Genomic DNA, 24544 nt, shown 5'->3' with positions numbered 1-24544 from the left:
TTCTATCTGTGGGGCACAAGGGACTGATGTGCCATGGGAAGAGTCAGCCTGGAGCTTGTCTCCCACCTACCAGCCCATCATCGGAACACAGGGATTCCCTGCTCCCACAGCAGAGAGATGTCTGGCAAAAAAACATAACGCATAAAAATAAACACCACCAGAAATTATGCAAAACTCCCCACCCCCCACAAGCTCTGGAAAGGTCAAGTTTCATGCCAAAGCTATTTTGCTTTTGTTTAATTATCAGCCAGCTCCTGGGAGGTGGAGCAGCCCAGACAGGTTCTCCTTTGTAGGGCTGCACAAAGCCAGGGAGGCCGGCCTGGGGGGGCTGCAAGGGGCTGAGTGAGACCTGGGAACCACAGCTCGGGCAACATGAGCTAAAGCTCAGGGGGCTGAGCTCTGGGAACCAGGGGTCAGGCTTCCCAGAGAGGGCAGGTGACAGGCCAGTCCCCCAGACAGCTCCTGGCCAGCCGGGCACGCTCCAGCACCAGCGGGCTGTGCTAGGAAGGGGAGTGAGACCCCAAAAAGGGGACATAATGGGGAGCGACCCAGCTCATCTAACAAGCTCCCAGGGACTGAGCCCCCTGGGCAATGAGCCTTGGCATCACCATCACCTGGGGGTGATGAGCTGAGGCTCTCCATCAGCCTGGCACAGGCGCTCCCCCTTCAGAGGGATTAACCTGTTTCTAGCACCGAGACTCCAGTTCAGGAGGGGAGGCCCCTATGAACACAGCAGTTTGCACACACTGGCTCCTCGAGGTGGGCACGATATGGTGGGTGTCAGACCCAAGCCCCCATCACTCTGCAGGGCTCTGTCCTAGGGCAGACCCAGCAGCTTGATCCTCCCCTTGCCTGTGGTACCCTGGCAGTGGCTCAGCACCAAAGGGTTTGGGCAGGAGGCAGAGGGGGAGGCTGCCAGGAGGTGAGAGACTCTCCAGCATCACCAAGCCAAGCCCCTGGGGCCAGGCAAAAAACTTCTGGCAAGGGCTGTGCCCCCACCCGAAAGCTGTGCCTGGTCCTGAGGAAGGGGTGGCAGCCCAGCCTGGCTGCAGGGATCAGGCAGGGGAGCAGGAGGCAGCCAGTCTGGGATGCAGGTTGCAGTCCATGCTGGTGGCTGACACTCTCCCACTGCCATTTCATTTGGGTCCTGTAGTCTCTGCCCCAAAAATGGGCACATCTCCAGTCCTCCCAAGGCTACCTGCCCCATGGGAGCAGAAATGTGGAATGGCCACGAGGGTGATGAGTCATAGTTCTCAGGGGATCAGTAGCTGGAGGTGTTGAGGGAAACAAGGGGGCTGGTCACGCCAAGCAGTCGCCAGGCAGCTCGTCAGAGTTTCCATAATGAAGATTAAAGTGATAAAGCTTGAGGAGGGAACAGCTCATAAACCTGTGCCAGCCATGCTGGCACCGCATGGCACTGCACGGAGGACCTCTGCTGGCACAGGCCCAGGGCCACCGTTAGCCCATGGCCAGGCCTGCACTGCACAGGGGACAGGAGTCTGTCCTTTCCAGCCCCAGCCCACACATGAGGCCAGGCAACGGAACACACGAGGCTCAACAGCTTTGCAACGTTTACTCCTGAAAAAATAATTTGATTCAGAAAGCGGCAAACCCTGGTGATGCCACACACCCAGCCCTGCCATGGCTGCCACCCCGGAGCCTTGCTGGGGGAATGGGGAGGAAGGGAACAGCACCCAGCAGGCCCAGCGAGGTGTGCAGAGAAGGGAGATGATGCCCACCAGTCAAGTCCTGCTGTCGCTGACAGCAGGGACCCACAGCCCCCTGGTCACTGCAGGGTTGGCACCAGAGGAGAGGGGAACTTGTGTTTAGCCATTCTCTACCCCAAGGACCACCCTCCCCAGCCCCAAGAAGAGCTGGGAGGAAGCCAAGCCTGAGCCCTGCCAGAGAAGGGAAAGGGGGTTCCTTTATTTTGAGGGGGAAGAGAAACTAGGCCTTGGGATGCTAAGGAAAGGGTAATAGTGAGCCATGGAAGTTTTTCCAAAGCAGGGCATGGGGAGCGAGCTACGTTCCCCAAAAAGAAGCCAAGTCCCTTTTCCATCACTCTGAAAAGACCTTTTACCCTGAGGGTCAGCACAGGGGCCACCTGCCCACTGGCTGCCAGACTGGTGCTGGAGGCTCTGGGATGTCACCCTGCACGCTCTTGTTCCCCTCCTGCATCCAACCCGTTCCTGCTGCCAGGGCAGGCATGCAAGGACCAGAAGGGTCAGAGTCCCTGCAGTCACACTAGAGCTGCACTGGGACCACCTTGGCCAAAGAGATTTCCCTGGTTTGCAACTTTTCCTTCCTATTGTGGGCAAGGGAGGAAGGCAGGGAAGAGAGGATGGAGCCAGGGGGACAAGAGACAAACCTTCCACAACTGCTCTTGCACAGGCTGGGGGCTGCCAGCTCTCCATGTTGCTTTCCTGTTATCCACCCCCTTCCCGGAAGCAATAAATAAATAAGTTAGTGTGTAGTGTATGTAGACCCCAATGCTCAGTTCACAGTGAAAAAATGAAGGGGAAGAGCCCCTGTGACCTCAGGGAAAGGGCTTAGCAGCAATCTCTTGCTGCATGGATGAGACAGGGAGGTGTACTGAGCAAGGGGAGCAGGACTGCCCCCCAGATACAAGGGGGGCATTAGTACCAAGTGTCTGGGAACAGGAGGGGACCCTGGGGTCCTTCCTAAGGCAGGGAAGGGGGGACAGGAACCTCCTCCCTCTCCCTCTGCATGAGGGGTGTACCACAGCAGGACAGCCAGGCTGCCCATCCTAGATCAGCTCACAACTTCCCTGCTAGCAACGTACCACAGTCAGGATGGGGATTCAGGAGAAGGAATTCCCTCTGCCTTCAGCAGAAGCAGGAGATAGCTGGGCAGGGAAGAGGGAGAGACAGGGTACAGTACCACAGGCAAGGTCCATGTCATAGTGCAGCATCTCTCACTCCAGAGGACCCTGGCCCATCCTGCCCCTGCAGCCAGGGACACGGCCAGTGGCTGCTCCCATCTCGCTCTGCAAGGCACTTTCGCCCCCTCTCCCACGACTCGGGGGCAGGGCTGCTCCCCACAGAGAAGGTGGGTGAGGATGGTCTGAGCTGCAGCACAGTCTGATCCCCTTCCATCTACAGTCATCTCCAGCTTCCAGAACTGACAGCCCTCGTGCTGGGCATGGGGTGTCCCTGACGTGTCCGCAGCAGGTCCAGCTCCTCTTCAGTATTCCCTTTTGCCTGTGAGCTGGGCTGCACCAGTACCTGCAGCCCACAAAACAAAACCAGTGTGCAGGAAGATATCCAACCCTGCATAGTCTTCAAGGTGCATCCATCGTGCAGGTAACAGAAGAGATGCTGGAATATCCCCTCTTCACCACCGTGATCACCATGGGGCACACAGAGCCAGCCAGGCAAGAGTTAATAAATACCACCCAGCTGGCAGGCTGCAGCACTTGCACCATGCCGCCTTCTCAGCACTTTGGGGCCAAAAAGGGAGCAGAGGTGTTTCTTGAGGCCCCCTCTAGGCTCCAGTTGAGCATCTCCTTCCTCCAGCCTTGCCCAGCCAGGGGGCAAAAGGAGCAGCGTTAGTAAAGCGTCTGTGTTAAAAAACGAAAGTTCCTGGGATGGGGGTGATGTATCTACAGGGAACGACCCTGTCCTGTGCAAGGGAGAGGGAGACCACAACAGGGGGCTGGAGGGAGCCCAAGATCTCATTTTGCAGCCCAAAACAGGAGTCCGTATCCAGTCACCAGCCTCCGAGAGCTGCTGCCAACTCTGGCTCTGCACCGTGGGGGTCTCTGTCTTCCCCCAGTCCCCTTCACTTCCAGCTGCCAGTCTCAGGTCTGCTCTGCTGCTGCAACCGCTGGCACTGCCACTGCCCCCTCCTCCTTGGCAGGGGGCTCCATGTAGATTGGAGTCACTGATGAAGGTTTCTTGGACCTGCAGGTGAGGGAGCTGGATGGGAGCAGGCAGGGGTGGTGGTCCGCCTTAGGACCCCAATTCCCAACAGCACTGCCTGGCATGATCTCCTTCCCACAGGGACATCCTCCAGCCCTGGGAATGTATCCTGTCCCTCCTCCCACCACACAGACTAAGAAAGGGGGGGTGATGTCCCGCCAGGATTGGGCTGGGACAGGAGTGGATGATACAGTGTGCCAGGCAGCGGACAGTGCCATGAAGATGGGGGATTACTCAAATTGTTGTGTCCCTGATACTCACGAGTAGGGGGAGGCAGGGACCCCCACCACAAGGAAGTGGTTCTTCTTGCGGAAGAGCCGCCACAACCCCTTGTGGTTCCCACGGACGTCCAGGTCCCAGATGTGGAGGCACTAGGATGGTGGAGTGGGAGGAAGAGGAATCAGAGCCTGGGGACAGACACCAGGGCCAGGCATCCCCTGGCATGGGAAGAGCCACCACCCCTGCCCTCACCAAGGCAGTGCAAAGAGGGCAGCATCCCCCTCCACTGAGAGCTTTAACATCACCCAGGGACAGCAAGAACCCACTTGTTGAGCTGCATTGATGCCATGGGCAAACCCAAGAATGACAGCCAGGTCAGATGCAGAGATCAGCGCAGGCCTGAGGACAGGTCATGTCAGGGGCCTCACCTTGGCAAGCTGAGTCCAGGTGGTGAAATCTGCTTCCTGCTCCATCCTGATGAACATGACGTAGACCTTGCCCTCCGTGTCGGGCACAAAGGAGTCCTCGCAGGGATTCTTGCTGTGGTCCAAGACCTCAGCCTCACTGTGGAAACAGAACAGGGAGTGAGAGGGAACCCCACCTCCTCCCTATTCCCACGGCAGAGTACTTCAGACAGGCACCAGGGCTACCAGGGCCACCTCCACCCTTCCTCCTGTCCTGGTTGGTTCACCCACTGTGCCCTGTGGCCTCCTGACTTTCCTGTAGGCACTTACCCCAGGAGCCGATGAATTTCAGTCTCATAGGCATCCTTCCTCAAGCTGTGGGAGGAGGAGAGAACACAAGAGATCAGGGCAGAGTCAGGCACTTTGATAAGCAGGGGACACCCAGAATGATCCAAATTCAAGACTGCCCCAGTATAATACTAAAGGTAGGTTGGAACTAACACATGGAGAGCAGTGACTGCCACACATCCTGGCGATGTGGCAGCAAAAACATGACCCTTCAACATATCCACCTGAAGCACAGGGAAGCCAAACCCAACCTTGCATAAACCAGTGCCAGGATTCCCCAGCAGAGGCCAGTGTGCTGATGCAGGTTATGGCTGTTCCAGAAGGAAGGAAGACAAGTCCAGCACAAGGAGACAAGGGTCAGGTCAAGCAACTGTTTCATCAAGATCTCATTCATTCTGACCAGCACTCACCTCTCCACATTTTTAAGCTGGACATTTGGAACTGTGTTGAACTTGTGCTTCTTGAAATAGGCTTCCTGGGAGGAAGAGAGAAGGGAGGGAAGGAAAACCGCGTTCGATCACGAGTCAGGAGTACTTGGGCATGACCTCAAGCATCCCCACTACCTAGGAAGGTGTCTGAGTCAGAGATCAGCACCAGGACAGGGCTTGGGGACCGCAGGAGGTCACTCACGTGGAAGTAGCCGTTCATGTTGAGCCCCACGATGCCGAAGTGGTAGGAGCGTGAGATGTCGGGGATGATGCACTCCCGGCCCTTCCGCTGCTCAGGCATCCGCATCCACATGTCCCAGTCCCAGAGCTGGGGAGGGGAAACTGCCACTCACACTCAAGTTTGGGGACATGATTAGGTAGTATGGCCATCCAGGGACCTTTCTGGGTACCCACACCAAGTCCAGCCTCTTTGTCCCCTGCCTCTCTGGGCTGCTCCAGCCAGCTCTGTGGCTGGTTATGAGCACCCAGAATGTCCCAAATCCATTCTGCTTGGGCATCCTTCCCAGTTCAAGCACAAGGATAGCCCCTCCAAGAGCTGTGCACACAGGGACTGGGTGAAGGTCAGGGCCTGCTGATGGGCAGAGATGGGGTGAAGAAGTCAGGGTCCCTTAGGGTACTCACCTTCTCAGGGGTTGGCCACTTTGGCTCCAGCTCATCCTTGTACAGGTTCTTCCGGAGCACCCATCCCAGGCCTGGCATGGTCTCCACACGATACAGGAGTGAGGGGTCCTCAGCTGTGTGCTCATAGCCCTGCAATGTTATGGAGATTGTTCAGCACCCTGAATGTGCCCCTACCCCAACAAAAAGGGAGATATTGTGCTCCACTGAGAACCTCAGTGGAGACAGAGAAGAAGGGACCAGCCAGTGGGAAGCACATGGCAGGGACAGGATGGTGATTTGCAGGGGCACTTTTCAAGAGTCCAGGGCTGGGGAGACAGACCCACTTAGGATGCCCTGCTTTAAAAATGGAACCTGGACCCCAGACTGACATGGGAACAACACAGGGCACAGGTGGCCCTGTTCCATCATCCTTCCCTGACTCACCTGGTCATTCCATGCTGAGATGCAGTACAGGCTCTCGTCCTCCTCCAGAAGGTGTATTGATTGGCTCAGAAAGCTGAGGAAAGAGTTGAACAGTCCTTAGTCAAACATCCTTCTACCATGTAAAACAAGGCAAACTCTCCACCAAGGGATGAGCCACCCCCAACTGCTGGGACTACTTATCCCAACTGGTGGGGAGGAACACCTGAAAACAAGCTAAGCTGCATCTCCTCATGAGGAGGGGACAACATTGTCTCCTGCTCAGTCTCTCCTCCTTAGGGAAAAACAGGAGCCCTGTTAGACACTGCCTCTGTTCTCTTGCTATGGGGCAGCCCCAACCATATATGCACAGAAAGGATCAGTGTCCCCAAAAAGCAAACCAGGAAGAGATCCCTGACCCTGAAGTCACTCTGCACTGAGTGCCAGGACAGTGGACTCAAGACTCTATGGGCAGAGCTCAGTTAGGCTGTTGCCTGGGGACTGCTCAGCCTCAGATAAGTGAGCTACAGCATGGCAGAGATCTGGCCTCTCCTGAGCAGCCAGAGAGCTCCAGGAAATGGTCTGCCCACACAGAAACCCACAACTTTACCTGAAGAAGTCAACAGAAATGTCAAGATCTTCCTCCAGAACCACAGCAAATTTAGCTTCCTGTAGGGCAAGGAGAATGTCAGAAGGATGGAGACAAACAGGACAGAGCAGAGATAGACAGTGTCCCCTGCCTGTGCTGTTCCCTGCCCCTGAGGACTGATTCCAGCTCCCATGAGAGGGGATCACAGATGCCAGGGACAGCCTGCACTGTAGCAGTCACACTCACCGGGAATAGGTTGAAGGTTGCAGTCAGGCTGGCTTTGTAGTGCTACAAGAAAAGACATCCATTGCCTGTGTTAGCATCAGCCTGGCACAGATCTGGGCCTAAGCCTGCCTCCTCAAATGCTATCCCAGGTCCCTGGAAATAACTGTCCCAGGATTTGGAAAAAGCTCTCTCACCTGGGAAACTCTAGCATTTTTAATGCTGATGGGAGTGTGCTGTATTCCTGAGAGGCCAAACAGCTCCACGACATCCATTGGCTCCTGCAATGGGAAAGTACAAAGCTCATCAAACATGTGGGTCATTCTCCCCACCCTCTGCCAGTGTCAGGTCCCCAGGACAAAAATATCCTTGCACATGGCTGTCTTCCTGGGGCAAGTGAGGCTCAAAATGATGCTGTGCTGTAGACCCTGCAGCACAGAACTCACCAAACCCTCCTGGCCCTGCAACTCTTGGGTATCGCCATGAGTTTCTGTTACCCCTGATAGTTTGCAGACCCAAAGTTGTATCCAAGAATACCAAATTCCCAGTCCCCCATGGACAGTGCAGAAAGAAAACAGGTACAGCCAGGAACACCTAGTAGCTGCTTAATGGCAAGACCTCTATCAACTCAATTTTCTCTCACAGTTGCCAAGAAAAAACCCTTCTGACCAAGCACATCTGCACTGGGGCCAGAAGTAACTCATATTTGGGCTGACATATCTCTGCCCCAAGAAGGACCCACCAAGGCCTTCTCCATCCCCTTACTGTGCATCCCACCTCCAAGCCACAAAAGAGAGGAACTCCCATTGTACCAATGAGTACCAACCCCCTTTCCCTGGTATCCACCATGGCAGCATGAGCATCCAGGCTGCCCCCTCGTAGCTGAGGGATGCTGCTCCAGTTGCCATGGCAATAGATGCTGCTATCTTTAACCACTCTGATGTGGTACAGCAAGAGTCTGCATAAACAAACCAGCTCCCCCAGCCCCACAACCTGGCAGTGGTGGGAGAGGCCTGTAAGGGAACAAGCCTGTTCCCTTCCCTGTCTCCATCACAAGGCAACCAGGCAGTAACTCACCAGATGCTGCAGAGAGGAGGCCTAGCAAGCTCCTGAGACCTACTAAGACCCTACATGCCTGTCCCAGACTTCATTTCACTGCAAGAGAGCCAAGACTTGCAGTAGGATTCTCCAGGGCTTTCTAAGGTTGAGCTGAGAGGAAGGTCTTTCCCTCTAAAGGGCCAGTTCTCCTCCACCTGGCCCCAGCTTTCATGAGCCCCCAGCTTTGAGCCTTGTGAAAACACACTGTTTTGGGCCTCTTCACTTCTTACTGAGAGTGGAGCTGGACAGGCATGGTTGGACTGGTTTGTTCCTCTTCACACGAGGGAGCTGGACAGATGGTGTTACACCCAGACCCTGCCCAAGGGGCTGATGATCCTCATCAACTGAGAAAAGAGGACGGGGAGAGCCCAGCATGACCACCTCACCTCATTCCTGCACAGCAACCCCTTTCTGACATGGAGACATCAACTCTGGGCTCTGGGCAAGGCCAAGGCAGCTTTATCCACAGGCATGGCTTGGCTAAGCTGACTTTGCTAAGAGCGGGTGAGGAGCAGTGTGACACACAACAGCAGGAAGGGTGACGGGGCTCATAACCTGCCACCCACCAAGGACTGGGCTAGAACCTCATACTCTCAGCTGGGGGACCATGGAGCTGGCTTCATGGATCTCTGGGAATGCTCTCACCTCATAGTAGCCATCGATGAAGACTGTGATCATCTGTGGATTGACGCCCTGAGCCGACAGCAAGGAACGCAGCATCCTGGGGAGAGAGGGAGGGGCCTGAGAGCAGCACAGCCCCGGTGGGCACAGGCCCTTCAGCAGAGGGGTATGGATCCCTTGGGATGGGGGAAAGTGTGCATGATTAGGGAACAGGACCTATTGCCCTTGGGCTCTTCACTTTCCCATGGCCAAGGACCCAGGGAACTGCCCAAGCAGGTTGGCCCATGCTGCTCATGCAACCCCAGGAGGCGGCTGGATCCTGCCAGCAGGAGAAAGGGAAGGGCCTGGGCCATGTCTGGTCTTGTAGTGCAGAGCAGAGGAGCCCCCTGGAAGTGCTTACCTGTACAGGTAGTTGGGCCGGTTCCCTGCAATAACAGCTACAGGCACATCAAAGACTTTATTGTCTTTGAGCTGGAAGAGAACAATGTGTGTGAGTGGGGTGGGAGAGGCTATGCCAACCACAACGATGCTATGATTTTATGGCAGGTTCCAAGGGGTAGGGACCTGCTGCTAAAACAGCAGAGCTGTATAGTCCTATCCTTTAGTGCAGGACCACACCAACCAACCAGGACACCACTCAGCACTGCTGGAGATCCTGCCAGCTTCTCTCCTTCACCCCACCTCTGCCCCAGCTCCCAAATCAGTCTGCATCCACTCAGAGACCTTTGAACCCTTCAGCACTGGGCCAAGGACAGCCCAAAGGCCACAATAGCTGCTCCATCTCCAAAGGTACAAACTCTGCTGCTTACACTGATGTCCCCAGAGCCAGCATAAGCTGGGGGCTCAGGGCAAGGGAACTCCCTTTCCCCAGTATCACCTGCCCCCATGTATCCACTTTACCTTTGCCAAGGCTCTGGGCTTGCCCGGGGGCAGTTTGGAATACTCAGCTGGTGCTTAAGAGCAGGGCTCTGTACCTGAGCTGCAAAACACGCCTGGTCCGGCCCAGCCCTCCCTCACAGAGCTTTCCCTGAACACTCTGCCCAGGCACTCACGGGATCAGGGTTGAACTCGATGGGTGTGGGGTCTTTGCAGCTGCAGACGCTGCCATAACCTTCTACTTTGCTGCAGAACCTCTTCCGGCGCCGGTTCAGCTCTGTGTCGGGCCAATGGCACTCAGCATCTGGAGACACCGAGGAGCAAACACAGACCTGTCATCCCCAGGGCCTCACCTTGTGTGCTCCAGGCTGTACTACCACACACAGGGCTGCCCCTGGGCTCAGCCTCCACCGAGCCAGTCCTTGGTACCAGGAACAATCAACACTTCTGGATGTTGGATACAACCACAGGAGCCATTCAGAGCCCAACCCCACCTATGGCCTCTCTGAGCAGCAATGGGCTGTTCAAGGCCAACAGTCAGAAAAGACCAGACCAGGTCTGGTTTGGACAGGTGACAAATGTCCAGACCACATTCCCACTTTTCTGTCCTCACCCTTCTCAACAATCACACACGGAATTGCCAGGAAGGCAGGCAGAAGGGAAGCTGTGTCCATTTTTAAAGTTACCACCACCATCTCAAACAGCCTTAAATCCATCCTGGGATTTTGCTAACAGACCCACGGCTTTGACTTAAAACCAGGCAGCAGGCAGACATCTCCCAGAGATACCACAGAGCAGACTGCACTTCCTACCTTCCACGGATGTCAGGTGAACTTCTGTCTTCAGCAGTACGGGGTCACCCCACGTCGAGAGGGCAGGTGACTTGGCGTGCTTCTCCCCGTACACTTCCCCTGGAGCAGGGACACAGGGTCAGGACTGTCTGGAAGGGCCCATCAAAGCATGACCAGAGGCTGGGTGGCAGCTTGGCACCTTTTCCCATTGGCCTCTGGCAAATTGCTGAAGGAACACTTCCATACTCTCCCGACCCCCAGGAACAGAGCTGCCACTCTCTGTGACTTGTTCCCTGCTCATACAGCATGCTGGGGACAGGCTGGGTTTGTCTTCACCTGGTTTCTCCCAAAAAAAGGAGCCACAAACCCTCTCCCAGCCTGTGCAAGACTCACCTCCCTTCTTCCCCACAAATGTCCACATGTCTCTCCAGCTCAGGAATGGCGCAACTTGGCTCCCCAGGCTTTTCAGGACACTCTTGGCTGTGTCCTTGAGGTGAAAGGAGCCTTCATCCTGCAAAAAAACACAACCCTGCTGTTGAGGTGTGGCTCCTGACAAGGAAAGTCTTCCATCAATAACAAAGAAGTAGAGGGCCCATTCCTACCCTTCAACCAGTTGATCCTGAAACCTTCAATGTCTCTGTGCCACTAAAGCTGCTGGTGGATTCATCATGACCCACAGGGAGGTCAGAGGAGTCATGGACTCCTGTTTCCTTGAGACCAAAATGTTCTCAAGCAGGGCCTTGTGTTAAGCAACACTTCACACAGCTAAACCTGGAACCCTGAAGCAGCACAGTGCTGTCACACAGCAGCCCAGAGCCAGCACAGTCCACAAGACCTCTGTAAAGCCTGGAACTGGGAGACAAAAGGATCCCACCACATCCTGGTATTTCCTCATGTCCGTTCTCCACCTAACCCCTTGCTTATTGCTGCAGGCTCTGACACATCTGCTTTTTGCCCTCCTGCTTTGCAGGACACACAGCAGTAGCTGCAGCAACAAGGGAGGGCAAGGGAGGTGATCCAGCCAGGGAGTTGCAGCCCTGCAGAGATGTGACATTTAGCACTGGGAATGCCTGGTGACATTCAGAAGGCTGCTGCCAAGATGAGCTTCAGGGCATCCTGACTCAAGATGACTTTTCCTTTTGACATGAGGGTCACATACCTTAATGGTGAAGATCAGGATTCGGCCCCGGGCAACCATGTTGAGGAAAAGTACCATGGCTTCATCTTCATGGGGAGAGTAGGTGTCAAAGACCCTCTTGGCCATCACATGACCCTATTGGTATTTAAACATCGGATGCATCTTAAATACCACATGGTACCGACACACAGAATTATGGAAATCTGCCCTGGAAGCCTCATTCCTTGAGCAACACAAGGAGTGGCTTTTCCGGTATGCCAGGGAGTTAATCCCCAGTCAAGCTCAACCCTCAGGCCTTTGGGACAGCATCACCCAACCTCACAACTCCTCCCCTGCCCGCTCCCCAGGGACAGCAGGCAGCACAAGGGAAACCCCGCAGGGACAGTCTGGCTGACTGTGTCATGCTCTGCAAACGACAGATAAAAAGCATTCGGGGACCTCCCTCCTCAGGCACCCAACATCAAGAGCAAGGACAAACTGCCCAGTCAGAAAGACAAATGCAGACACATGGGGATGCTTTACCGTGGCCTGATTTAAGACGATGACGTGGATCCCTCTTCCCTGCTCCCGAGCCTCATCTTCCAGGACCTGCAAGTGGATTAAGTCATGAGAATTATATGCCAAGACCTCTTCTTATTGCCTGCCCATTCGGCCCAGCAGAGCCCCCAAACAAGGGTCAAGTCTCTCTCCTGTGACGTTTTGGCTTTGCCCATGGCAGTGGTGGGTGCCAGAGCAGAAGACAACACAGGAGAATAATCCTGGAGTCCCAGAGGCAGGAGGGTGATCCACTCCTTGCCACTGAGCTGCTCTCACCACTGCTGTTTGCAGCTTCACCTGTTCAGCTTTATTCACCCTCTGCACACAGGGACAGCACTCCCGTCCCTTACCGTTGTCCCATCCACAGCCACGTAGACCTTGGACCGGCTGGAATACACCTCGACATCCAGGACCTTCTTGTTGTTGACAGGGTGCCTGGGGACCTCCACGTTCAGCATCTCATCATCTACAGCGGAGAAATGCCCAGTTTCAACCAGTCTTGCCCCTGCTCAGCCCAGCCAGGCCTCCAGAAGGTCATGCCCACCAGGCATCCCAGCCCAAGTAGCCATGGGAGGGATGGCAGGCACTGGGAAAACACAAAATGGCAACAAGTCTATCCCCACACAGATCCCTACAGCCAAATGTGCCAAAGCCTCCTGCAGACAGACTGGTAACGAGGACAAAGTTTTCTATTAATTTTTATTAAACCCACATGCACAGATCTATCTTTTGTGTTGTAGCTGGTCACAAATTAGCCCTCACTTTAAGAAATTACTTCCCTCCCTCCAGTTTCCTTGCTTCCAAAGCACAACAGGATGCTGCCGCTCACCGTAGTCCTGTGCAGACTCCTCTTCCTCCTCATAAGCAGCTCTCCTGGTATCCAAGATCAGCTTGATGTTCACGATCACAGTCACAAGCAGGAAGAGGACAGCACCTGTCTGCAATGCAGGATGCTTTGTGTTAGCAATTTGTAAGTAACAACCCACTTTGGCAGGGGCTGCAGGGCACCCCAAGGAGATGTTGCAAGGGATCACAAGCATCTGTCAATTCCCCTGTTTTCTTCTGGGGAGAGCAAAGAGAAAAAAATACAGGTGACCGAGTTTTATGGTGAAAGGCATTTATCAGCTGGAGAGCACTACCTTCTAGTTATGTGAGAATTAACCCACTTCCAACACATCCCTGCTTCCAGATCTGTGAGCAGATTCCTGTTAAAGTATTACATCAAGTTTGAGGACCCCTGCAGGCAAAGAGTTTGGTAATTCAGAGATACAACTCCCAGGATAACCTTAACTTCTGCCTCTCCTGCAGCATCACTACTGTCATCTGTCCCCCTGCAACGAGAGGATGCAGTCCGGGTATTCAGAGGAGAGGAGATGCTGTGCAGCTAAAACAACCAAAGGGAAGAAGCTGAGGTCTGCTTTCAGGAAAGAGCACTGTACCACAGGCTGCAGAGAACAGCCCACAGCTTTACTATCTGCAGCAAACTCCAATGCAACCCATGTGGTTGCTGACACAGAGGGCTGTGGGAAAGTCCAGGGGCCGTGGAACAGTTCATAAGAACCCCTGTTGTGACCATCACCATTGCCCACGGCCTTGTTGTTCTCAGACCAAGAGGAGGTGCAAAAGACTACACCACTTCTACAAGCACCTGTTTTTACTTAAATGCATCTTGCTCCTCTCTTCCTCAATGTCAGTCTTTTTCCTGGTATTTGGACCCAGTGTAAAGCAGAAACTGCTCCACCCTAACAGGGACCCTGTTGAGACGGAGCCACACAGGAATACCTGGACCACAAACATCTCACGCTGGGAAATAATCTACCTTCTGCAAGAGCAGGTCCGGCCACAGCCAAGAGGATGGTCTAATAGCTGCAGTGCTGGGGTGGGATGCAGGACTGAAAGGTCAGACCTCAGCTGAAACAATTTGTCTTTACTTGAGCCAGGGAGCTTTGTAACCCAGGGCCCAGTCAGGTTTTGGGTGGTTTTGAGACTCTTCCCTTGCCCCTCAGCCCCACAACAGCTTTCTTCCTAGAAATTTGTGCTTTTTCAGCTCTAGGACCCTTGATTCTCTGCAGTCTGGTGTGGGGTTGGGATCACACCCAGGCCTGCCCTTGGTGAGAGGCACTAAAAGGATTCCTGCCCTGTCTGTCCAGCTACTGCCTCAAAACTACATGTTGCTGCTCTCACTGCCAAGCAGCCAAACAGGTTCAAGGAGCAACTGGGGAAAATGGAAAACCAGCAATAACACAACACGGTGATATAAATGTCACTATGGCATTTTGGCTTGTTAATTGGCTGTTGACTCAGGAGCATGAGCACCTTTTGGGATCTGTGCACAGAAAGCTTTTAATTAGGCAAGAACAGAGCTGTGGGCTTGCAACAAGGCAGGAAGGCCACCTTCCCAACCTGCCCAGATCTTCACCCTGCTCAGTGCTGGGGATGTGAGGGAGCACCCCAGTGACCAGAGGGAATAAGTCAGCACTAAGCAAGACCAGCAGCCCGGTCTAGCAAGGCAGACCCAGTCAGAGCTGCTGATGGAGACTCAGATGCTGCAGACCTGGCTGCTCCATACCCGAATCCCTGGGTTTACCTATACTAAGCCCAATTTTCATTTGTTTTTTAAGCCACAGCAGTGCCACAAAGGACAGAGATGACAGCAGGCAGGCTCTAGCCCGTTGCCCCAGCATAGTGAGCAAAATCTGCCTGAATGACCAGACCCATTCCCAAGCCTTGAACATCCCATCAGACACAGAACTGAGCAATCTCCTTCCCCAGCCTTCATCCTCCCAGGCACATGCAAAACCCTCCCCTGCTCCCTCCCACAGCAACTAACTGCCAGATTTTATGAGCTTCTCTCAGGAAAGGCACCTTTTCTGCTGTTTGCTGCCATGGGGCCAAACCATTCCTTACACCCCCAGACACCCTCTAGGACCCTGTCTCTGCCAAGGATTAGCACAAGCAACCAAGCCTGCAGCTTTCCCAGACGCCAGCTGCCTCTGGGGCATGAGATCCTGTTACAAAGCCCTATTTTCTCTGTCCACCTGTCATGCCCTATGCCAGGCTTGGTTTGCAAACCAAACAGCAAGAATGGTTTCCCTCTACAGGCTGAGCCCTGCAGCACTGGGTCCAGAGCCAGGAGGGGAGGAATCAGCCAGGTTTCTAGCTGAAAGACTCCCAAGGCCACCTGGATAATTGTGTCTCCTCCCATAGCCACTCAACAGGTCCCTTTGCAGCTGAAAGGAGGTGCCAGACACGGCAGGCCCTTCCACACAAAGGCACTGAAGGGAGCAAACTGGGGAGCAAGCTACGCTTCCCCAGCATGTCAGGTCACCCACACTGCCAGCAGACCCACTTCCAGCCATGGAGCTGCTCCATAAATTCGTAAATCCCGTGGATTATCCCTCCTAATCCCCCACAGGGCTGCGGGTGACTCACCTGGCACAGCTTCCGCAGCGCGCGCTGGTTCATCAGCTTGTACTTCCAGGCCAGGTACCAGCTCCGCTTCTTGTGGGGCTTCACGGCGGGGTTGGGCTTCCACTCCTCCATGGTCCCGGGGGCTGGCACGGGGGCAGGGGTCAGGATGTGTGCTGCTCCACTCCCGTGTCCATCGGGGCTCCCTGCCAGGGTGGGATGGGCACAGGGTGGAGGGGAGAACTTTCAAACCCCCTCCCTGGCAAAGGCAGCGCCTGGCACAGACAGTGCCCACGAACAGCACTGACTAAAAGCCCCTGGAAGCCTCCCTGCCTGCCAGCACTCCCACCGGGAGCGATGCAGGAGGCCAAGACTGTGAGCAGGGCGATGGGAAGCCCCTGAACCCGTGTGCCGGTGCCGGTCCCTGCTCCAGGCCAACCTGGAGGCTGCTGCAGTGCCGTGGGCCCACTTCCATGCTCCGGGAAAAAAAAGCTGCCCAAAGGCAGGAGCTGGCGACAGGCCCCGGACCCGCAGGTGCGATGGAGGGGCCGCCACTGGTCTCATGTGCCTGTGCAGAGACGCACCCTCCCCACGCACAGCCCGGGCGCGGGGAGCAGCGCCAGGAATGCCCTGCTGGAGCCCCAGCACCCTGGGGCAGGGGGGCCGTGCCCGGGGGAGGCCAAGCCTCGCGGGGAGCAGCCGGGCCCGGGGGGGATGCAGAGCCCCGGGGGAGCAAGAGACCCGGCCGGAGGACAGCGTCCCCCAGGAGCACCAGCGACGAGCTGGAGGCACCGCAGCCGCCCGGGGCGGGGGCCCAGAGGCTCTGGGGGGAGGGGGGTAGCGAAGGGCACCGAGGAGCTCTGGGTGGGGAGGGAGAGCCGGGAGGGCGACAAGGAGAGCCCGGGGGGGGCCGCAGCGTGTGTGTGTGTGTATGTGTGTGTGCCGGCCGCGCTACTCACGGTCCGCGCGGGGAGGCTGAGGCGGGGCCGGGCAGGGCTGGGCCGGACTGGGCTGGGCTGGGCTTGGCTGGGCCGGGCTGGGCCGATCCGGTCCGGTCGCAGAGGCGCCGCCGCCCCGCGCACCCTCCGCGCCGCTTCCGGCGCCGCAGCGACACCGCGGGGGGCGTGTCCCGCGTTAGCCCCGCCCCCCCCCGCGCCGCTCTGCCCGCCCCGGCGGCCCCTCGGTGGTTGCGCGGGCGGAGGGGGCGTGGCACGGGGGAGGGGGCGTGGCAATGGGCGTGCCCCCGGCGGGCGGGGCGTGGCCGCGCGCGGGCCGCGGTGACAGCGCGGCCGCCGCCGCCCCACCCGCGCATGGAGGGCGGCGGGGAGGCGCTGCCCGCCGACCTGCGGGACCTGGCGGGCAAGGTGGGACGGCGCCCGCCCGCCGTGCTGCTGCGGGGGCTGCGCGCCGACACCGCCCCCGCGCCGCCCGCGCCGCCCGCGCCGGCCCGCGGCGAGCGCTCGCCGCTCGCCGAACGCCTGCGGACGCTCCGCCTCGAGCTGGTGAGTCCCGCGGTACCGGGACCACCCCCGGGGACTGGCCGTCCCACTCTGGGGTCGCCGCATCGTCCCCATCCCGGGTAGCCGCTTGCCGACCCCGGTGACAGCCCCCTGATAGCGCGCTGCGCTCTGCCGGCGTTTTGGGGAACCCTCCCTCCGCCCTTGCTCTTTGCAGGTTGACAGCCCCCAGCTCAGACCCCTTCCCCGGCCTTTCTCTGCCCTCCGGCTCACGCAGCATCCCCCGCCGGGCTCTCGCGGACACCTCCGCCCACCTCCGTCCTGCCCCCTCACCCCGCGCACCCCCGGGTTGTGCTCCCGCGGTGTCCCGGGGTCGGGATTTAGGGCAGGGACCTTCGCCAAGGGCATGGTGGCGGATTTTCTCTCCCCCAGGTGTGACCCCCTGGGTGACAAGGCAGAGGCACGGCTGGGAGCTTTCCCGGGGTCCGGTTCCTGCTGGGGCTTCTCGGGTGGCTCGTAAAGGGTTGGGCTGCGGTGGGAGCCTTTCCCGGGGACCGTGGGAGTGCCTTCCTCGCCTCCCTCTCTCGTGGAGGGAGCAAATACGGGCGATGCCTGCGCCTCCGGGAAACGTGGCGAGATTGGGCAATGGGTTCAAGTGCAGCTGGGGGGAGGGACTCTCCCACGCATGAACATGCCGAGCGGGTGGGAATGAGCATCGTTTCCATAGGGAAACAGGCTAAATACGCCCGCGTCCCTGCCTGCCCCTCGCGGGGCTGGAGCACCACCCAGCCTGCACCTCCACTTCGCTGGATTCAATATTCCCATCGGTGCAGGAGCTTTCATCCTCCCTCCACTTTCATCCTCCCTCCGCGCCGCCTTCCAGGCTGCACCCTGACCGGAGGAGAAAGGTCTTCGGGCCCTGGGTTGTTCAGAGGAGGAGGAGGAAGAGGAGGGCAGAGTGGTGTCCGCCCTGCCCCGGTGCAAGCAGGCTCAGCCCATGGCCAGCAAGGCCTGGCTTTGGCCGGGCATTATTCACCTCAGCTCAGAAAGGCTCTTCCTTGCTCTGCCCTGGCTCATCTCAACGGCCAGGGAAGAGGTGGGGACACCTGACACCCACCCAGGTCAGCAGTTTGGGGATGGCACCCAGGTGCCAAAACTCAGCGCAGGGTTCCCCTCATGTCCCCATCCCGATGAACAGGAACCAGAATTCCTCCCCCCCCCTCCTCCCCTGAGCAGCAGAGACCAGCAAACACAATGCTTAGAGGATAAGCTAGCCTGGAAGTGGGCGGTGGGAGGAGAATTCAGCAAATTCCCACTCTTGCCTCCTGGTCTGAGGAGGATAATTTATCCCTAGGGCTAGACGTATTGAAGGGAGAAGGTGCCTGCAGGTTTCTTAAGTGCTGAGGAGGGGAGCAGGATCATATCTGCCCCTAGAGAGTGTGAGGAGGAGTGTGACAATCCCCTGGACAGCTGCCCTTGGTGGGAGGTCAGTGCTGTGAACTCCTTCAGTGCATCTGGAGGAGTATAGAGAGCAGCCTGTGCTAGGTCTCCTCCCACCATAACCTTGACTTGCTGGAGAGGGGGTTTCTTGGAGTGCAATGCGGGGGTCGGGCTGTGCTGAACTAGCAGCAAACTGGGGGGCCAACTCCTTCCAGCAAACAGTATGGAAAGCTGGGAGTGTTATCCCACCCTCTGCTTTTGGGGTGGCTCCCCTGACACCTCTGACAGCTGCAGTTCTGCACGAGGCAGAGAAAGATGGGGAACCCCCCCATCAGGGGTTCCCAGCCTCCTCCTCCCACGTCGTCTCCCTGCCAAGGCCAGATGCTTTAGCAGTGCGTGCAGAAAAGTCCATTGTAGGCAGTTTTTTAAATAACTTGCCTAGAAAGGAAATTTCTGCACTTGGAAGCTGGCTCATGCCCCAATCCGGGCACATCGCTGCTACTTTTTATTTAAATTCAGCTTGAGGGGCGTGGGGGAGGGACGGGGGCTTGGTGTCAGGTCTTTTACAAGTCTTTGACCCTCTTTTTGTGTCGTCTGGAGCGAGAGGTGTCACTTGCCGAAATCCTGGCTGGAGTTTTCCCAGGCTCCTTCCTTGGATGCTTTTGTTGCTGCTCTTGCTGTGGGACCGGAGACAGGGGTCTCAAGAGACTGTCGGGTCACCCGTGGGCGGGCGAGTGACTCCAAGGGTACCGGATGCTGGGGACCAAGCACTGTGCTTAAACGTGATCCCAGGGGATGGCTTGGATTTCTGTCTCAGCTTGCTGATGCTGGGGACAGGATGTGTTTGTGAAGGAGTCCGTGGGCATCCACAGCTCCCAGGCTGCCTGTACCCGCCTTGCAGTGGGTTTTTCTCTCTTTCCCCCGTCGTCTCCTTATTCCCTTTCCTGGCAAAATATTTGCGTCCCGCGCAGGGGAAATCCAGTGGCTTTTGGCGGCCAGTATCATACAGACAGGAATGTCTTGGCACACGGGGCTTTCCGTTAGGAAAACAGATGTTTCTTCAGCAAATGAAGTTTGCAAAGAGCTTCCCCAGGCTCGGAGAGGCAGGAGCCGGCAGGGCAAGTGCTGTGATCAGCAATGCCTGTCCTCTTCGTCCTCCTGTTTTGGGAGTGATTTGGGTCTCCAAATCTTGCCGTGTAACTTTGTCACCAGGCTTGGTTCAGACCCTGGAAGGAGAGAAGTACCGGCATGAAGGGACCGGCCTGGAGAGGTGCTGATGGTCCAGCCAGACCCTTGCCCTGATCCATGCTTGATCCTTTTGCCCTGATAGCAGCCTCCCAGGGCTTGGGGGATGCCCTGGGATCAGATCTGCACCCAGTACCTCCAGTTCCTTGCTTACTCCCTGTTCCCATAGGAGATAGTGACATAGATGCCCTGGATTTATTTCCCTGAGGGGGTTGGTGGCTGGTGGGAATCATAAGTAGCTGGTTGCTGATGGTTGTGTCCCCAGGTCTTGGACAGGATCCCCTGGGATGGTTCCCTGCAGGGTGTTCTCCCATACTGGGCTCTTCATCAAGCAGCTCAGGAGACCTGTGGCCACTGCAGTGACACCTCTGCCAGGGTGGGTTGGGACTTGGGGCCCTTGGCCACTGGGGTCACCTTGGTCCCCTCAAAACCCCCATGCTCTCTATCTCCCCTCCAGGCCTACCTGCGAGCCGTGGATGTGAAGATCCTGCAGCAGCTGGTGGTGGTGAATGAGGGCATCGAGGCGGTGAAGTGGCTGCTGGAGGAGCGGAGCACCCTGACCAGCCGCTGCAGCAGCCTGGCCAGCAGCCAGTACAGCCTGGTGGAGAGCCAGGAGGCCTCGCGGCGGGGCAGCTGGGACAGCCTGCAGGACCCCAACGACAGGCTGGACAGCATCTCCGTCGGCAGCTACCTGGACACCTTGGCCGATGACATGGATGAGTATTCCCAAAACGCTGCTGAAACTGCTGCTGCATCCACATCGGGCAGAGCCCTGGCCAGGGCGGAGCAGGATTGGGTCAGGATCGACCCCGAGAGGGGTCTTGCAAAGCAAGAGAAGGGCAAAGCCGAGCACGAGTGGCCCCACGTGGACCTCTCCCCTCCTGGGTTGCCCCCGGATCACCGGTTTGCTAAGGAGCCCCAGGTGGCCAACGGGTATTTGGGCCAGCAGCCCCCCTCCCTGGAACCAGGCAGAGACACCAAATCACCATCGGGGGCTGGAGAGAGGCTGGGGAAGGGGAATCTGGGTGGGAAGGCTCGGAAAGCTGAGGCTGACTTTGAGAACTGCAAACTCAACAGCAAACTGCACCTGGAGTATGATGCCCACTGGCGCTGGCTCCAGTCTCAGGATGATGTGACATTCTTATAGCCCGTGGCTTTGCCTTCCCAGTCCAGCTCTCCCAACTGCCCATTCTGCTTGATTTGTCTGTGCTTGGGAGAATTGGAGTGGCAGGAGAGGGGGGGACAGGCTGGCTTGGTGGTGTTCCTCTGTTCCACCCAACACTGTTTGGTGATGCAGCCATAAGGAACAGGGTGCCTGCCCTGCAGCAAATTTCTGGGAGAGGCAGGATGAGGTGGGTCCTGGTAAATTTAATCCTTTGCTCTGGGGTGGTGCTTGCAGGTGGCTGGACGCTCCTCTGTTGTCCTTGATGGTGGTGGTGGGGAAACCTGGGACAGTGGGACTCCTGGGACCTCTCCCTCTAATCCTCAGCCTCTTGTCTGCAAAAACTGAGGACCCTTTCCTCAAAATAACTACACAGAGAGGACAGGAGACGCTCCCACACATCCACAACTCAGTGGCACCAGCATGCTCTGTGTGGGGCAGGACCATCAGCAGGGCATGACCTGTTGGATCTGCTCATTTTCATCATCATCTTCAAGGCCAGTGTCCATCCAGGGCAGAGTTGACCTGGAATTTGGCCCTAGCAATTGGTGGATGCTAAAACCCCTTCCCTGCAGGTGAAGCCCTGCCTGGTTTAAACACCTCTGTGAAGCCAATCTGAAGGGGGGCTGGGCAGCCTCTGTCCGTGCCCTGCGACGGAGGGTTGACGGTGCAGACTTCCCAGCGTGATGACACGAGAACGGCAAAGCATTGGGTGGGAAATGGAGATCCAGCTCTCCCAGTTTGTTTCTGGACTGTCTCCCACCTTGGGAGCAGTCCTGCAGAATCCCCAGGATGTGGCAGCATATGGGCAGCCTGGCAGAGCCTGCAGGACTCAGGCTCGGAAAGGCTCCTGCTTTCCCTGACGCACTGTGATGGTGGTGAAGGCTGGGTTTCTCCACCTGTGTGATGAATGTTGCCAGGTCTCTGCCTCCTACCAGCAATCAGAAGCATGAGGCTCCTGGGTTGGGGTAGATTTGCAGTGGCCCTGCCCCAGAGACATCAACTCTGTCTTTTTAGCCTTGGCTTCTGCCTGTGCCTTTTGCTGTCCACCCACCACGCCTCCCAGCACACCCCTCGCTGGCTTGCAGAGCATGGCTTGCAGCTGGAGCTGTGTGAGAGCTTGGGCAGGACCTGCTGCCTTCACCAGACAATGCAGGGAAGGACCTAAGCATCCTGCTTCGAGGAGCTGGGCTCTTCCACTCTTCTGGAGTGTCCTGACTTCAGAACCCGTGGGTACATCTGTCCCCAGAAAAGGGGATGTTGTTCCCTTGCCTGCATGGGTCGCAGCTTGGATCTTTCCTTGCCAGGGTGGTCATCAGAGGAGAGTGGACATCACCTCATGATGTCAATGGGAAACTAAGAGAGGGCAGACCTGGCTGTGACTCTTTCTAGATGCGAGATGTGAGCTGGCCATGGTTATGAAGGTGTTTAGCTGCACAACAGGTTCAGATTGGTGTCTCTGAAGCAGCACCTTCAGTGGAAACTGCCCTCTGTGCTGAGACCCCCAAGCACCCTCCCTTCCCCTGCAGATGGAACTTCCCCGATGGACATGGAGAGCAGGACAACATCCAGAATTCCCAGAGATGGCACCTGCTGAGGACTTGGGGGAATCCCAGCAAACTGGGACTGGATTGCCCTATGCAAGCACCCGTCTGCCTGCCCTGGAGCAGCTGTGCTTGGCTTGCTGTTGCCTGCGAGCTCCCTGGGTAGCTCTGCTGCTGACACTGACCCACCATGTCCCCCAAGGCTGGCTGTCCCCTGCTTTCCTTCTAACCCTGCATGCAGTGCATCAGCTGAGGGTCCCCGGGGGAGACGGGGTAAGTCCTCCAGTGCTGTTAAAATCATTCTCAACAAAAAATATCTGGCTTAATAAATGTTAGTGTTTCTCCCAGGCCACGCTGTCAGTGCTTTGCTGAGCTTATGGGTGTTTCTAGAGGAAGGGGAGAGGCTCTGGGCTGGAACACCCTGGAGCCACTGGCAGCCCTGCAGGAGGGCAGGTTTAGTCCCAGTCCTGAAACAGGCACAGAGCAAGTGTCTGGGGATTTTTTCCTTCTCACATCGGGGTGGTGACACATAAAAGTCATGCTTCCTGAAGCAGCTGGGTACCAGCACACATCTGCCGGGAGCAACATGCTGGTGAGACTGTTTTGATCTCAGCTGAACTATATGTCCAGCTACAAACATCAGCTTCACCCCTCCTGCCCCAGATTTCCAAGGAAGATCTGTTTAGGTGTTTGCCAGCCCTATGAGCTGTGCTGGAGTCTCTGTTTGCTTCCCTGTGTTCTGCAGTGGCAGCCTTGGCTCCTGTGGCCTCCTGTCCCCAGGAAGTGCAGCGTGGATCTGGGTGTAGAGCAGAGACTTCTCCAGCCCAGCTGGGGCGGGAGCAGCACAGCTCTGATATCAGGCTGTTGGGATTTGCTCCTGGGTGGATCACTTTAAAACCCCAAGAGCCGGTGCTCATGCAAACATCAGCTTTTCCAAAGCAAACGCAATCGGATTATCCGGGCCTGCCATCCCAGCCTCAGCATCCCTTCCGGCTCACGGCTTTGACACTGTGAGCTTCTGCAAATGGGGAATTGGCTGCTGGAGCCAGCAGAACTCAGCAGGATTTCCCAGTTTTCTGCTGGGCTGAGGTAAAAAATAGAATAATGAAGAAAACCTTAGAAATAAAATGCCCAGCCCATTCCTCTTCCAAATCTAGACCTCAGCAGTCGGACAGCTCTGTATCGCCTCAGAGGAACTTTTGCTGGGACTCCCCAGTCTGGCTTACATCAGTTCAAGGTGCCCACAGTCCCAAAATCTGTGTATCCCCCAAATCCCAGCCCTTGAAGCTGGAGGAGTGGATGGGACCTCACGGTTTTCCTGCCATCCCTTGCTCTGCCTCTGGGCTGCCTGGATAAGGGGTCACCCCCTCCGGGCTTTGCCCAGGTGCAGGCAGAGCCAACATGTCCCAAACCCACTCCGGTGGAACATCCCAGGGACCTGCATCTTACTGAAAGGTAGGTGCAGCAACGGGGTGCAGAGCACCCATGGGCTGGAAACAGCCCACAGCATGGATCCACAGCCTTTCTCCTGGTTTGCCTGGCCCTGACTCTGCCTGCTGCTGCCCTTGGGCTGCTCTTGGGCTGTTCATTGCCGGTATCAGGTAAGAAAACAAGCAGATAAAGCAGGCAGGATCCCAGCCATGCCAGAAAACACCCACCTCTTTTACAAGAAAAACACCAGCAAGCCAATTTTTTTTCAAGATATACACGGAGATTAGACTGCCTTAACGAGGCAGTAAAACACTTCAATAGCACTCCTTGCTTGTTATTAAAATGTCCCCTGGGCTTTCCCCTCCCTGCGGCTCAGCTCCGAAAGGGCCTGTCCCCGGAGTGCTGCAGCCAGCTAAGTGATTTCTGTTAGTTCCTGTGGGGAGGAGGCATGAAAATAACCTTTTCCCAGGGGAAAAATAGCGGGGTCCCCATGGACGGAAGGTGGATGGCCAAAACAACCCTCGTTGGTCTTGGGGTTCTTGGCCCCTCTGCCAAACACCGTGGCCTTTGGTCTGGCAGCCCTGTGGCCCCACACAACCCCGTG

At 56.7% G+C, this 24544-nt stretch overlaps 2 protein-coding genes across 4 annotated transcripts in view; one reads left to right on the top strand and one right to left on the bottom strand.

Moving 5' to 3' along the window:
• Nucleotides 1–1554: 1554 nt before the first annotated feature.
• POMGNT1 (protein O-linked mannose N-acetylglucosaminyltransferase 1 (beta 1,2-)) overlaps nt 1555–24544 on the bottom strand; it is a 166927-nt gene continuing 143937 nt past the window's right edge. Inside the window, exons 1-22 of one of the 3 annotated variants that reach the window (XM_064665320.1) lie at nt 16621–16777; nt 15686–15867; nt 13083–13191; nt 12604–12719; nt 12239–12304; nt 11738–11851; nt 10972–11089; nt 10600–10698; nt 9964–10091; nt 9312–9382; nt 8936–9011; nt 7390–7473; nt 7217–7258; nt 6992–7050; nt 6406–6478; nt 5983–6111; nt 5543–5668; nt 5323–5387; nt 4895–4939; nt 4589–4724; nt 4203–4312; nt 1555–3923 (exon numbers count right to left, since the gene is read on the bottom strand). In XM_064665320.1, the coding sequence (XP_064521390.1) occupies nt 3821–3923; nt 4203–4312; nt 4589–4724; nt 4895–4939; nt 5323–5387; nt 5543–5668; nt 5983–6111; nt 6406–6478; nt 6992–7050; nt 7217–7258; nt 7390–7473; nt 8936–9011; nt 9312–9382; nt 9964–10091; nt 10600–10698; nt 10972–11089; nt 11738–11851; nt 12239–12304; nt 12604–12719; nt 13083–13191; nt 15686–15796 (1980 nt within the window). In that variant the 5' untranslated portion in view covers nt 15797–15867; nt 16621–16777 and the 3' untranslated portion in view covers nt 1555–3820. Of the gene's footprint in view, nt 3924–4202; nt 4313–4588; nt 4725–4894; nt 4940–5322; nt 5388–5542; nt 5669–5982; nt 6112–6405; nt 6479–6991; nt 7051–7216; nt 7259–7389; nt 7474–8935; nt 9012–9311; nt 9383–9963; nt 10092–10599; nt 10699–10971; nt 11090–11737; nt 11852–12238; nt 12305–12603; nt 12720–13082; nt 13192–15685; nt 15868–16620; nt 16778–17460; nt 17480–24544 lie in introns of those variants that run through there. The other 2 variants (XM_064665321.1, XM_064665318.1) reach the window with 2 other exon arrangements.
• LURAP1 (leucine rich adaptor protein 1) lies at nt 16937–22856 on the top strand. Its single transcript, XM_064665334.1, has 2 exons — nt 16937–17163; nt 20261–22856. The coding sequence occupies exons 1-2, from the start codon at nt 16972–16974 to the stop codon at nt 20948–20950; spliced, it is 882 nt and encodes a 293-aa protein (XP_064521404.1). The 5' UTR covers nt 16937–16971; the 3' UTR covers nt 20951–22856.

The sequence above is a fragment of the Pseudopipra pipra genome, chromosome 9 (assembly GCF_036250125.1).
Source record: "Pseudopipra pipra isolate bDixPip1 chromosome 9, bDixPip1.hap1, whole genome shotgun sequence".
Classification (NCBI taxonomy): Eukaryota; Metazoa; Chordata; class Aves; order Passeriformes; family Pipridae; genus Pseudopipra; species Pseudopipra pipra.
Note: the sequence above shows the minus strand (reverse complement) of the source record. Positions and strands in the feature narration are given on the sequence as shown.

Coding starts and splice junctions, on each gene's coding strand:
- LURAP1 (XM_064665334.1), top strand. CDS start 16,972: ATGGAGGGCGGCGGGGAGGCGCTGCCCGCCGACCTGCGGGACCTGGCG. Junction 17,164..20,260: donor GGACGCTCCGCCTCGAGCTG/GTGAGTCCCGCG, acceptor TCTCCCCTCCAG/GCCTACCTGCGAGCCGTGGA.